The sequence below is a fragment of the Schistocerca gregaria genome, chromosome 5 (assembly GCF_023897955.1).
Source record: "Schistocerca gregaria isolate iqSchGreg1 chromosome 5, iqSchGreg1.2, whole genome shotgun sequence".
Taxonomy (NCBI): Eukaryota; Metazoa; Arthropoda; class Insecta; order Orthoptera; family Acrididae; genus Schistocerca; species Schistocerca gregaria.
In genome coordinates, this window is record NC_064924.1 from 612,423,115 (window position 1) to 612,437,165 (window position 14,051).

A 14,051-nucleotide genomic window follows, 5' to 3' on the forward strand; every position below is an offset into this window, starting at 1 on the left:
TGGTCAAGTTGTGCCACAAACTCCTCTTCTCCCCAATTCTATTCAATACTTCCTCATTAGTTATGTGATCTACCCATCTAATCTTCAGCTTTCTTCTGTAACACCACATTTCAAAAGCTTCTATTCTCTTCTTGTCCAAACTATATCGTCCATGTTTCACTTCCATACATGGCTACACTCCAAACAAATACTTTCAGAAACGACTTCCTGATACATAAATCTATATTCAATGTTAACAAATTTCTCTTCTTCAGAAACGCCATTGCCAGTCTACATTTTATATCCTCTCTACTTCGACCATCATCAGTTATTTTACTTCCTAAATAGCAAAACTCCTTTACTACTTTAAGTGTCATTTCCTAATCTAATTCCCTCAGCATCACCCGATTTAATTTGACTACATTCCATTATCCTCGCTTTTGTTGATGTTAAGTTGATGATGTCTTCAATTATTGTGCATAATACTGGCATACATTCTTCAATCAGCTTTTGCAGCTCTCTGAAAATGAAACGTGCAGTCTCTTCAGCCATAGCACACTATTGTTACATCACTGATACTTTGAGGCCAATGTCCGAGCACAGTATTAAAGCAGCAAATGCCCCACACCCAAGCTCCACTTTTTTTTAACCATTCACACTGTTTTCAATGCATTCATATCTTCTACTTGCATTTAGCGTGCTCTGAATCAGCCTCTGCATGGTATGGATGTTTCTGAAACTTTCTAGCATTCATGAAATACAATGCTTGCTCAAAAACACTTGATCGACATGTGGTGCCACAGTTCCTATGTATTTCTCACTGCACTAGTACTGGATTTTCTGATAAACGTTAAAAGAAAAAATGTTAATACAGTCATTTTGCCTCAATCAGGCTTGCATACAAAAATATTAATTCGGTACTACATAATTCTGCTTGCAAAATTAGCTATGCAAGTTACATTCCATTCTGTTTTCAGACAAAATTTTATGTCCAACAATGAATAATACACTTAACAACCAAGTTAATGCTTCAGATGTACTGCCATCTGTAGCGGCACCATGTAATAATAAGTCAGCCTACTTTTGCAAAATCTTCAGATGCTGAATTAGAATGGATCACATTAGATTACACACACGCTGCAAAGGTTGCGGGAACAATGTGTTAATGATCCAACATTACGACCATTCTTCAAGATGAACTACTTTAGTCATTGGTCCTAGTTGTCATATTCAAGAATTGCAATTCCTCATGTCACTGTGTCTTAAAACATCCTCTCCCTCTGAGCCCTCTTACCTCAACATCCATTCCAAGTTCTGTAATGGCCAGTGGCCAGGAATTAGTAATATTTCTTTTGAAAGTATCAATGTACATGTATTCAGTAACAGACCAAGGAACAAGTACCTCCTTTCCCCAGGTATATTAATCTTGCATCCCAAAAATGCTCTGAATGCAGAATTGAGAACTTTCCACTTTATCTTTGCCTCACATCAATTAATCATCAACTTGGTGGATCTGAAATGGTGTTTCACATACCTGTTCAATTTCTTGTGCTCTCTTACCCCTACTTCATTTTGATACACACATAGAAATACATTCACTTGAGATTGTATTTGCTCTAAGGCACTAATGGTTACTAAATTCAGACACTAAGAGTGTGTGTGAGAGACGTGGTCCTCAGGTGCTCCAGTTTCATCGATTTATTGAATGACATACCTGTGTAAGTTCATTCAGTCAATTTTCTGAATTATATACTGTTGTCTGAACAAGTGAGTGCATTGCTCTTTAGTGCACACTATGAGTAGTGAAAGCGTGTCACATTGTGGGCACACATCTAGCAGGCCGCACTGTTATTTCACAATTATTGAGTAGCATAATTTTCTTATGTATGGACTGTTTGTATGGAAGTGGCACATGGTTGTTAAAAAAAGAATAATAATGTTTTGTGGAGTCAATAAAATAAGCATAGTCTTTGTTCTGTATTGGTCAACTTGTGTGTTAACTTTTGACAGTCGCAGACCTTTCTTGAACCTGGCAATACAGGATCCTACCAATAAAGTTTGTGAGATTGCTCTCTATGCAGGCAGCATGTCAGGAAATGGGCAAAAATAATACACAGGGAGAGGATAACAGGAGGAGTTAACTAATATTGATAAATGGTGGTCATTTAATGTTGAAATTAGACTGACATTTTCAATTAAGGCAAAAGTTCATGTACAATCTTCAAATGACAGTTAATTTCCCATGTAAATAACTGGTGCCTAGATGTGAGTCAGTCAGTAATAGTTTTACCTGCTGACATAGTATTTGCCGACCTTTTGCAAAAGCAAATCGCAGCAAAACTGATGCATTATGGAGAGATCTTTGATGCAGTGCATCAACTTAACAGTATATTTTCACAGCGCACACACACACACACACACACACACACACACACACACACACACACACACACACACACACACACACACACACAAAAATTACAAGAGAAAACCACCAAATAGAGCCCTTTAGCTTTGCAAACACATGAATCAACACAACACCTGCAAATTTTGCTTCTATCAGCCAATCATACCTCAGACTACACTGCAGAACAGTCCATCACGACAGACATCGAAGTAGCATAATAAATTAATATCGAGATATTAATACTGAGATGAACATTCCCAGTGTTCTGTTGTACCCCCAGAAAATTGTTTGCATGGTGTCATATGACCTGTGTTGTTAATTGGCTGACAGAAGCAAATCAAGTAAGTGCAATGTTGCTTTATGAATTGTGTGGTTTATCTGTTTATACTTGTGTACTAGGAAAATAAGTAGTTTGACTAGTATATCATAATAATTATGTCTCCTAAACACATATGTTTTTACAGCCTTATTTTGTGAAAGTGTCTGGAAACATGACATTTTCAGATAAAACTGTTGTCTACTCTAAGCTAAAATTGTTCATTATTATGAGAAGGAATTTGTAATAATGAAAGTAGCAAATTTTTGGAAAACATGAAAACAAATACTTCAGGCAGAAGGAAGGAAACAATGAAATGTACTACAACGCATTTTCAGACTAGGCTGCCTACTCGTGTGGCCACAGTCCATGCAAGTCTGTTCACAGCTCTAGGTTTTTGGTTCAACCCTACAATGATGATGATGATGATGATGATGATGATGATGATGATGATCTGTATTAACTCTCAAGTGGGCGCACCAATTTCTGTAACACAAACCGGCACGCAGCGCATTTTGTACACATTTAAAGAGTAACTGTGCTCATGTTACCAAGGCAAACATGAATGAGCAAAATCAAAGTTTAGCATTAGTTTAATTAAACAACAACAAAATAAACTTCCATTATATTACCTAAATCACTGTTCAATGAAGAAAATAATAAATTTTCATTATACCACTCTGATGCTGGGACAAGTCTTACTCCACAGTAATGACACACTAAGCATTAGACAGCACACCTGCATCAGATCACAGTCAACCACTTATTAGATTGCTAATTATTTTATACACGGCTGCCTCATTGTGGGGTTGTGCCACTAAGTGTGGAATCGGGACTTTTCCTGCACAAATTTGACATTTTTCCTCACCTAGCATGCAGTTTATTCTATATGACTGCTGCTCACTTGGGCGTAAGACAGCACAACTTAACACTGGGCTAGCTGAAGCAATAGGCATGTAAAGCAACAATGGAATGATACGAGATTGTTATTTATGGTTGGCAATGGATAACATATACCCTAGAACTTTTAACACTGCAATCAATATTGTTACTAATTTGTACTGATTAATTCTGCATATGTCAAGTGTATATACTTTACTAAGTGACGTCTGATCTACTGTAAAGTGGAAAGGTAGTGGGACACGTTTACTCTTTGCAAGTTAAGTCCTTTGTATTATTTGTAGGGAAGTGGTATTTTATTATGTATATTTGTGTTGACTTCTTAATTTGTTGAAACAATGAGATTTTTTAAATAGGGACTTTGTATTGTGTGAAGAGGCACCCAAAGCAGTTCCCCTCTACAACGAAAGTGAGTTGGCACACTAGGAAAAGGTGGATGTGGCACTCAGTCTGGGCAGCAAGTGAGAGAGCACAGTTGTCAGTCGGTAACAGACGAGTAAACATCGCAGGTGCTGAGTGAGGCTTACAAGTGGAATGGAATGGCCTCAGATTTAATGTGGGGCTGTAAAATGGTGCTCTCAATTTGGGAAAAGCTCTAAAAATGATATTAACAATGCCAAGAAGAGGTAAATAGAGCTAATTATTGCCAATGCAAAGACCACCTAACCGTCACAAGCTTGCCACCACAATTGCGCAACCACTTTGTCACACATGCGAAAGGTCAGAACCGTATTACTTTATGAACCAGTAATGTTGTGTTTGGTTCTGTGCAAACATAATCTTAATGTTCAAAATGTGTTTAAACAATGTGTCCATCCTATGCACTTATCCATGTAGGATCCTCTCCTTTAAGTGATGAATCCGAGAGTGTCCTTTGCATAAAAAGCATTAACAGTTTTATAGTCATTTTATTGATATGTGGCAAATTTATGCCAGTACTCTTAATGTGCATGGAAAAATTTACTTGTTTTTCATACATATAAAACAGACTATTTATGTTTGAGTATTTTGAAACTTAACTAGAAAATGAACTAGAATATCAGTTTAGTAAAGAGTATTATTTGGAAAACAAGTGTTCTAATGTCTCATGTTTTAAAGTTGGTTTCAAAACTACTTGCTTCAAAAGGTGTTGGAGGAAGCTTGCAGTAAAATTTTACTGGAGATCTCTGATTTGTAGAGGTTATTGTCAGGGTAAAGAGTGTTGCATTAGTAGAAACGTAATGATCTCAGATGAAAGAGTAACCCTATTCTACCTTAACAAAATGGATAAACCAGATTAGGTTTCTAGCTAATGATTCTTGCAGTGATTACTGAGAAGCAAAGGTAGAAGGTTTGTATACTGTGTCTCCTTATTGCTTTTGTATAGCAAATGTGTGTATTAATTGTACTTTATTATCATCATGTGCTATCTGGTCTTGTGTGGGTTGTGAAGAGTAAGTTTAGGCTATATTAGTTAAAGGCAAAAGTAATGATTAAAGTAAACAAGAAAAAGGGCTCATTTACAAATCTTGTGATTGCTTAACTGCTAAAGTGACAACTGCTGTTAACCACTGTATAATTTGTCCAACTGGGTGTGTTCATTGCACTTCACAGAACAGTATTTAATGAAAGTTTGTTTTGAATTGGTAACAATAGGTTCTTTATAAATAATGCTTTTACATTATTATGCCTAATTAGGCTGGTGACCATATAACTATTTCAATTAAGAGTAATCAGTTACTGTTACATTTTGCAAAATTATTTTCTTTTGCTAACTACCTACAGCTATTTTTATGAAATTAACATTCGATACCAATTTTCCGTAAAGCAATCTGTCAATTTTCTAAACTTCTCTCAGAGGGCAACATTTACTGAAAGTTTAGGCCATATTTGGTAAAGTTACTACCACAGTAGTACTGTAAACTAGTCAAAAAACAAAATGATTTTTTCCTGTCTCTAAAGTCAATATTTTATGTAAGACTAAACTATTTTACACTCGGCCTTTATAGTCTGATGTGTTGCTTTTTCAACTATGTTTGCTGCCCTGAAACTGCAGCAACATTACAAATGCTGTAACTAAAGGAACCCAATTTAATTCCATTTTTCACAACTATCAAGGAAAAACTGACTTTGAAATCTTGGTTCTGTTGATATGATTGCCCTTTCTACCTTATTTACCCCTATATGCTACACATACAGATTTTATTGAGTGGGAAGCACCATAACACTAATAAAATAATACAAATAACATGTAAAATCCAATGTCACCATAGAAAGGTATAAATTTAGAGTAGTTATCTGTGTTCCAAGAAACTTTTCAATGCTGATTCCAAAAATATTTCATTGTCACCAGTTAACTTAGAAAACTGGAAGCTTTACTCACTTGGCAAGGCAAGACGTTCTCTTAGTCTTGTCCATGGTAAGATTAAGATGACAAGATAAACCTACAACAGAAATTGTAAACACATTAACAGTTATTTTTGCAGCACACACCCTTCACTCTTTCAGACTGATGGGAGGTGGTGGTGGTGGTGGTGGTGGTGGTGGAGGAGGGGGAGGAGGGGGAGGGAAGGCTACTTCATATAATGAGGATTTCAATAGCAGGCAGCAAGTAAGTAGAAGTTATTCTTTTAACATCTGGCACTGCACTACTACATAAAGATTAAAGCCATACTACTCTAAATATTGCACTTGCTCACAAATGCCAGTCACTGAGTGTTCTCCAATCAACATTCTTCCATGGGATTAAATTAGGTAACTAATAATGCCCTCTTCTCCATGGTCATTTGCCATTGTTTTTCTGTCCATCAGGTTACATGGTGTGCAAAATCTTTCAAAGTCTGTCTCCTCATTTCATTCACTCTTTAGGGGTAGACTGACATACTGTATCTGCAGACAGTTAATTTGACTCAACACACTGGCAATGACTTGATCCAATGATTGGTTATACACAGATTATGATGATGTATTTACAGTGGCCTATTAGGTCTGTTCCCTTATTCCACAAAAACTACAATCACAGTCATGGTTTGTTTTTTTATTTATTTAGTGCAAAAGAATGTTCATGTACTCTAACACTAAAAATATACTTTACCTTTGCTTCAAATGTATCACCCTTATATCAAAAAATCTTATGGAGTACACAATTAAGGGAACTATATCAGGTGTGGTTTGTACCATCTGCCAATAGAATAAGATTTTCTCGAATTCTGGAGAGCCTGTCTAAATCAAACTCTCCCCATAATGTAACCCCCTACCGCCCCTCAACAATCCAACTTCTTTCACATAGCATTGAATTTGCTTTCACAGCTCTAGAAAGGATCTACACTACACTGTTGGTTGTGCTGAATTTTCTTGTGTTGTGGCTGTAAGTGAACATACAGTTTATCATGTAAGAACAACCACATTACCCATCTAAGTTTAAACTATAGATACCCCCAAATTTTTACTTACGATGACAAAACTCTTCTCTTCACTCTATGGACAACTTAAGCTTTTCTCAAATACAAGGATAATTTATAAGTCCTTACAAAATATTACATTACATGAATCCCAATGCCCTATATGCTAGATACTCTAAAGTAATTTTAATATAAAAATAAATTATCTATGAACTGTTAACAACCCATTATTTTTAGATGGTTTCTTACCAATGTAAATACAACCGAACTGGTAAACCAGAAAAGCATTCCTCCATGTCCAAATAAATTATAATCTTTCGACAGGATGTGGAAGCTCTCATCTGGTGAAACAATCTCTAGCACTCCTTGGGTAATTGTGAATCCTAATGATATGAAGGATGTCGCTAGCAACACATGGCGTATGCTGCTACGGCTGTCCAGATGACCTGCAAGCACAAATAAGAGGACATCAAGCTCAAATATATGTTAATGACGTACTCTAAAATTTGAAAATGGCATACAAAACCAAAACTGAGGTCTAATTAAATAAACAACAATACAGCCAGACAGTGGGGGCATGATGTGGGGGGGGGAGGAGAAGAGGGGCGGGGGGGGAGGAGAAGAGGGGCGGGGGGGGGGAGGAGAAGAGGGGCGGGGGGGAGGAGAAGAGGGGCGGGGGGGGGAGGAGAAGAGGGGCGGGGGGGAGGAGAAGAGGGGCGGGGGGGGAGGAGAAGAGGGGCGGGGGGGTGGGAGGAGAAGAGGGGCGGGGGGGGGAGGAGAAGAGGGGCGGGGGGGGGGAGGAGAAGAGGGGCGGGGGGGGGGGGAGGAGAAGAGGGGCGGGGGGGGGGGAGGAGAAGAGGGGCGGGGGGGGGAGGAGAAGACGGGCGGGGGGGGAGGAGAAGAGGGGCGGGGGGGAGGAGAAGAGGGGCGGGGGGGGAGGAGAAGAGGGGCGGGGGGGGAGGAGAAGAGGGGCGGGGGGGAGGAGAAGAGGGGCGGGGGGGAGGAGAAGAGGGGCGGGGGGGAGGAGAAGAGGGGCGGGGGGGAGGAGAAGAGGGGCGGGGGGGAGGAGAAGAGGGGCGGGGGGAGGAGAAGAGGGGCGGGGGGGAGGAGAAGAGGGGCGGGGGGGGAGGAGAAGAGGCGCGGGGGGGAGGAGAAGAGGGGCGGGGGGGGGAGGAGAAGAGGGGCGAGGGGGGAGGAGAAGAGGGGCGGGGGGGAGGAGAAGAGGGGCGGGGGGGAGGAGAAGAGGGGCGGGGGGGAGGAGAAGAGGGGCGGGGGGGGAGGAGAAGAGGGGCGGGGGGGAGGAGAAGAGGGGCGGGGGGGGAGGAGAAGAGGGGCGGGGGGGAGGAGAAGAGGGGCGGGGGGGGAGGAGAAGAGGGGCGGGGGGGGAGGAGAAGAGGGGCGGGGGGGGAGGAGAAGAGGGGCGGGGGGGGAGGAGAAGAGGGGCGGCGGGGGAGGAGAAGAGGGGCGGCGGGGGAGGAGAAGAGGGGCGGGGGGGGAGGAGAAGAGGGGCGGGGGGGAGGAGAAGAGGGGCGGGGGGGGGAGGAGAAGAGGGGCGGGGGGGGAGGAGAAGAGGGGCGGGGGGGGGAGGAGAAGAGGGGCGGGGGGGAGGAGAAGAGGGGCGGGGGGGAGGAGAAGAGGGGCGGGGGGGGAGGAGAAGAGGGGCGGGGGGGGAGGAGAAGAGGGGCGGGGGGGGAGGAGAAGAGGGGCGGGGGGGGAGGAGAAGAGGGGCGGGGGGGAGGAGAAGAGGGGCGGGGGGGGAGGAGAAGAGGGGCGGGGGGGGAGGAGAAGAGGGGCGGGGGGGGAGGGGAAGAGGGGCGGGGGGGGAGGGGAAGAGGGGCGGGGGGGGAGGAGAAGAGGGGCGGGGGGGGAGGAGAAGAGGGGCGGGGGGGAGGAGAAGAGGGGCGGGGGGGGGAGGAGAAGAGGGGCGGGGGGGGAGGAGAAGAGGGGCGCGGGAGGAGAAGAGGGGCGCGGGAGGAGAAGAGGGGCGCGGGAGGAGAAGAGGGGCGCGGGAGGAGAAGAGGGGCGCGGGAGGAGAAGAGGGGCGCGGGAGGAGAAGAGGGGCGCGGGAGGAGAAGAGGGGCGCGGGAGGAGAAGAGGGGCGCGGGAGGAGAAGAGGGGCGCGGGAGGAGAAGAGGGGCGGGGGAGGAGAAGAGGGGCGGGGGAGGAGAAGAGGGGCGGGGGAGGAGAAGAGGGGCGGGGGAGGAGAAGTGGGGCGGGGGAGGAGAAGTGGGGCGGGGGAGGAGAAGTGGGGCGGGGGAGGAGAAGAGGGTCGGGGGAGGAGAAGAGGGTCGGGGGAGGAGAAGAGGGTCGGGGGAGGAGAAGAGGGTCGGGGGAGGAGAAGAGGGTCGGGGGAGGAGAAGAGGGTCGGGGGAGGAGAAGAGGGTCGGGGGAGGAGAAGAGGGGCGGGGGAGGAGAAGAGGGGCGGGGGAGGAGAAGAGGGGCGGGGGAGGAGAAGAGGGGCGGGGGAGGAGAAGAGGGGCGGGGGAGGAGAAGAGGGGCGGGGGAGGAGAAGAGGGGCGGGGGAGGAGAAGAGGGGCGGGGGAGGAGAAGAGGGGCGGGGGAGGAGAAGAGGGGCGGGGGAGGAGAAGAGGGGCGGGGGAGGAGAAGAGGGGCGGGGGAGGAGAAGAGGGGCGGGGGAGGAGAAGAGGGGCGGGGGAGGAGAAGAGGGGCGGGGGAGGAGAAGAGGGGCGGGGGAGGAGAAGAGGGGCGGGGGAGGAGAAGAGGGGCGGGGGAGGAGAAGAGGGGCGGGGGAGGAGAAGAGGGGCGGGGGAGGAGAAGAGGGGCGGGGGAGGAGAAGAGGGGCGGGGGAGGAGAAGAGGGGCGGGGGAGGAGAAGAGGGGCGGGGGAGGAGAAGAGGGGCGGGGGAGGAGAAGAGGGGCGGGGGAGGAGAAGAGGGGCGGGGGAGGAGAAGAGGGGCGGGGGAGGAGAAGAGGGGCGGGGGAGGAGAAGAGGGGCGGGGGAGGAGAAGAGGGGCGGGGGAGGAGAAGAGGGGCGGGGGAGGAGAAGAGGGGCGGGGGAGGAGAAGAGGGGAAGGGAAGCAGCACACAAGAGCTTTCACCATTCGAAGAGATGGCTGTTTGAGAACTGCCAGATTTTTGCAGCTTGATACGCTTCATGCGATAAGGATTCGCCCTGATGCCACCTGCTATGATCAGGTTTCTCCCCAAAGGTGCCACCCAGCCACAGCAAGGGCCGCTTGGCATGGTGGCCGTTGCAGGGAGTTCCAATGCTTCAAGAAGACAAGCAACCACCCCTTGGCATACATGTGGAAGAAACATCTCAGGTATCAGTATTGTGCACCGCAAGAACTGGCTGCATGTTCTGGTGACCTAGCAGGGTAGAAGGGGGGAAGGGCTACAGTAGGGAAAGGGGGAGGGGGTGGGGGAGAAATCCACACCACAGATGCTAGGGAGGGAGTTCTTCCTCAAAATGGCTCACACTAAAAACAGAAAACTTAAAGTGGAGGTCTAACCTCAAGCGGGGACTGTAATGCCAAAAAGGATGAAAGAACAGGCAGAAGGAACAAAATTGCAAGCAATAAAGGGAACCAGGTGGATAGCTAGATCAATATAAATTGGAACACAGAGAGGGGAAGGAGGGGGCAACTGGAAAGGAGTGAGTAATGGAAGGGAAGGCATGGTGAAAGAAATGCAGCCAGGGAAAGAAGAATGGGCTGCAACAGTGCAGGGCCTCTGTGTGCCACGCATGAACCCACAAAAGAACCTTGAGCCCCCTGGGCATAGAGGTGCTATTACCTTCCCGTCCCTACCTCAACCTCCTCTTTATCCCCCACCACCCATACAGTTTCTCCTATCACGCACTGCTGCTCGCAGTCTGGTCTCAGCAGGAAGAGGGAGTGGTCGTGTGTGTGTGTGTGTGTGTGTGTGTGTGTGTGTGTGTGTGTGTGTGTGTGTGTGTGTGTGTACACCAGTATGTTGTCTAATTCAGAAGGACTTCTGGCTGAAAGCTTACTTGTTTAACAGGCTTTTTTGTTGTGCCTGTCTGTGACTCAGCATCTCCATTAAGTTCAGTAGCACATTGACAATATTATGAAAGTCTCAGGGAACAGTTTTTCAGCCTATGTTTATTTAACGTTAGACCAGAGTTTCTTTCTTTTATGATTGAAAAGAAGGCTGTATACATGGAAGAAGCCTGGAGATACTGACAGGTTACAGATTATATAATGGTAAGACAGAGATTTAGGAACCAGGTTTTAAATTATAAGACATTTCCAGTGGCGGGATGTGGACTGACCACAATCTTTTGGTTATGACATGTGGATTAAAACTGAAGAAACTGCAAAAAGGTGGGAATTTAAGGATATTCGGCCTGGATACACTGAAAGAACCAGAGGTTTTACATAGCTTCTGGGAGAGCATAAGGGAAGAATTGATAGGAATGGGGGAAAGAAATACAGTAGAAGAAGAATGGGTAGCTTAGAAGTATGAAGTAGTGAAGGCAGCAGAGGATGAAGTAGGTAAAAAGATGAGGGCTAGTAGAAATCCTTGGGTAACAGAAGAAATATTGAATTTCATTGATGAAAGGAGAAAATATAAAACTGCAGTAAATGAAGCAGGCAAAAAGGAATACAGACGTCTCAAAAATGAGATCGACAGGATGTGCAAAATGGCTAAGCAGGGGAGGCTAGAGGATAAATGTAAGGATGTAGAGGCTTATCTCACTAGGGGTAAGATAGATACTGCCTACAGGAAAATTAAAGAGACCTTTGGAGATAAGAGAACCACTTGTATGAACATCAAGAGCTCAGATGGAAACCCGGTTCTAAGCAAAGAAGGGAAAGCAGAAAGGTGGAAGGAGTATATAGAGGGTCTATACAAGGACGATGTACTTGAGGACAATATTATGGAAATGGAATAGGATGTAGATGAAGACAAAATGGGAGATACGATACTGCGTGAACAGTTTGACAGAGCACTGAAGTCGAAACAAGGCCCCCTGAGTACATAACATTCCATTGGAACTACTGACGGCCTTGGGAGAGCCAGTCCTGACAAAACTCTACCATCTGGTGAGCAAGATGTATGAGACAGGCAAAATACCCTCAGACTTCAAGAAGAATATAATAATTCCAATCCCAAAGAAAGCAGGTGTTGACAGATGTGAAAATTGCCGAACTATCAGTTTAATAAGTCACAGCTGCAAAATACTAACACGAATTCTTTACAGACGAATGGAAAAACTAGTAGAAGACGACCTCAGGGAAGATCAGTTTGGATTCCGTAGAAATGTTGGAACACGTGAGGCAATACTGACCCTACGACTTATCTTAGGAGCTAGATTAAGGATGGGCAAACCTACGTTTCTAGCATTTGTAGACTTAGAGAAAGCTTTTGACAATGTTGACTGGAATACTCTTTCAAATTCTGAAGGTGGCAGGGATAAAATATAGTGAGTGAAGGGCTATTTACAATTTGTACCGAAACCAGATGGCAGTTACAAGAGTCGAGGGACATGAAAGGGAAGCAGTGGTTGGGAAGGGAGTGAGACAGGTTTGCAGCCTCTCCCCGATGTTATTCAATCTGTATATTGAGCAAGTAGTGAAGGAAACAAAAGAAAAATTCGGAGTAGGTATTAAAATCCATGAAGAAGAAATAAAAACTTTGAGGTTCGCCGATGACATTGTAATTCTGTCGGAGACAGCAAAGGACTTGGAAGAGCATTTGAACGGAATGGACAGTGTCTAAAGGAGGGTATAAGATGAACATCAACTAAAGCAAAATTAGAACAATGGAATGTAGTTGAATAAAGTCGGGTGGTGCTGAGGGAATTAGATTAGGAAATGAGACACTTAAAGTGGTAAAGGAGTTTTGCTATTTGGGGAGCAAAATAACTGATGATGGTCGAAGTAGAGAGGATATAAAATGTAGACTGGCAATGGCAAGGAAAATGTTTCTGAAGAAGAGAAATTTATTAACATTGAGTATAGATTTAAGTAACAGGAAATCGTTTCTGAAAGTATTTGTATGGAGTGTAGCCATGTATGGAAGTGAAAGATGGACAATAAATAGTTTGGACAAGAAGAGAATAGAAGCTTTCGAAATGTGGTGCTACAAAAGAATGCTGAAGATTAGATGGGTAGATCACCTAACTAATGAGGAAGTATTGAATTGGATTGGGGAGAAGAGAAGTTTGTGGCACAACTTTAACAGAAGAAGGAATCGGTTTGTAGGACATGTTCTGAGGCATCAAGGGATCACCACTTTAGTATTGGAGGGCAGCGTACAGGGTAAAAATTGTAGAGGGAGACCTAGAGATGACTACACTAAACAGATTCAGAAGGATGCGGGTTGCATTGGGTTCTGGGAGATGAAAAAGTTTGCATAGGATAGAGTAGCATGGAGAGCTGCATCAAACCAGTCACAGGTCTGAAGACCACAACAACAACAGACCAGAGTTTCAAACACAGAGTACATTTTGTACATCACAGTTACTTAAGAAATAATTTTAATATGGCAACTAGCATAAAAATGATCTAAGTTTCTGGAATGGCATTGTGAGTGAATTAAAACTGACTATGAACTAATACAGTTACATAGTGTATATGTGGACAAGGAAAAAAAAAATCATGGATCTCCCAGTTAAAAATACATTCTCTCCCGGGTGAAAATACACTTTTTCCATGTTAATTGACAGTATACTTTCCCTCGGAACTGTAAAACTTATTTTTTGAATGGATATAGTTTTATACAGCAGCGTAGAAATTCCCAGCACTTTAGAAAATGAAACTCAGGGGGGAAAAAAAACATGTTTTGGAAAGATCTTTGGTATGCAGCAACATGTACACTGCATATTTTCATATTACAAAAGTATAAATTTGAATTCCAACAACAGGAAAAGTTAATGGTTTAAATTAATATACATAGTGCTGCAACAAGAAAAGCAAAGATTTCACATATAATGTTGATCTGTTTAGCACATGTTACACTTTGAGATACATCACACAAAAACGCCAGTACAATTTTTGATACCGACATAAATCTCTGATGATCTGCACTCTAAATTCTTCTAAATTGCTCGTAATCAAAGAGTTGATTTTTAAAAGAGAGCA

The 14,051-nt window shown here is 44.4% G+C and overlaps 1 protein-coding gene across 3 annotated transcripts in view; it reads right to left on the reverse strand.

Moving 5' to 3' along the window:
• LOC126272999 (transmembrane protein adipocyte-associated 1 homolog) overlaps window positions 1-14,051 on the reverse strand; it is a 170,914-nt gene that overhangs the window by 88,244 nt on the left and 68,619 nt on the right. For all 3 annotated transcript variants that reach the window (XM_049976360.1, XM_049976358.1, XM_049976359.1), the window contains exons 5-6: window positions 7,232-7,428; window positions 5,965-6,025 (exon numbers count right to left, since the gene is read on the reverse strand). In XM_049976360.1, the coding sequence (XP_049832317.1) occupies window positions 5,965-6,025; window positions 7,232-7,428 (258 nt within the window). The remainder of the gene's footprint in view (window positions 1-5,964; window positions 6,026-7,231; window positions 7,429-14,051) is intronic.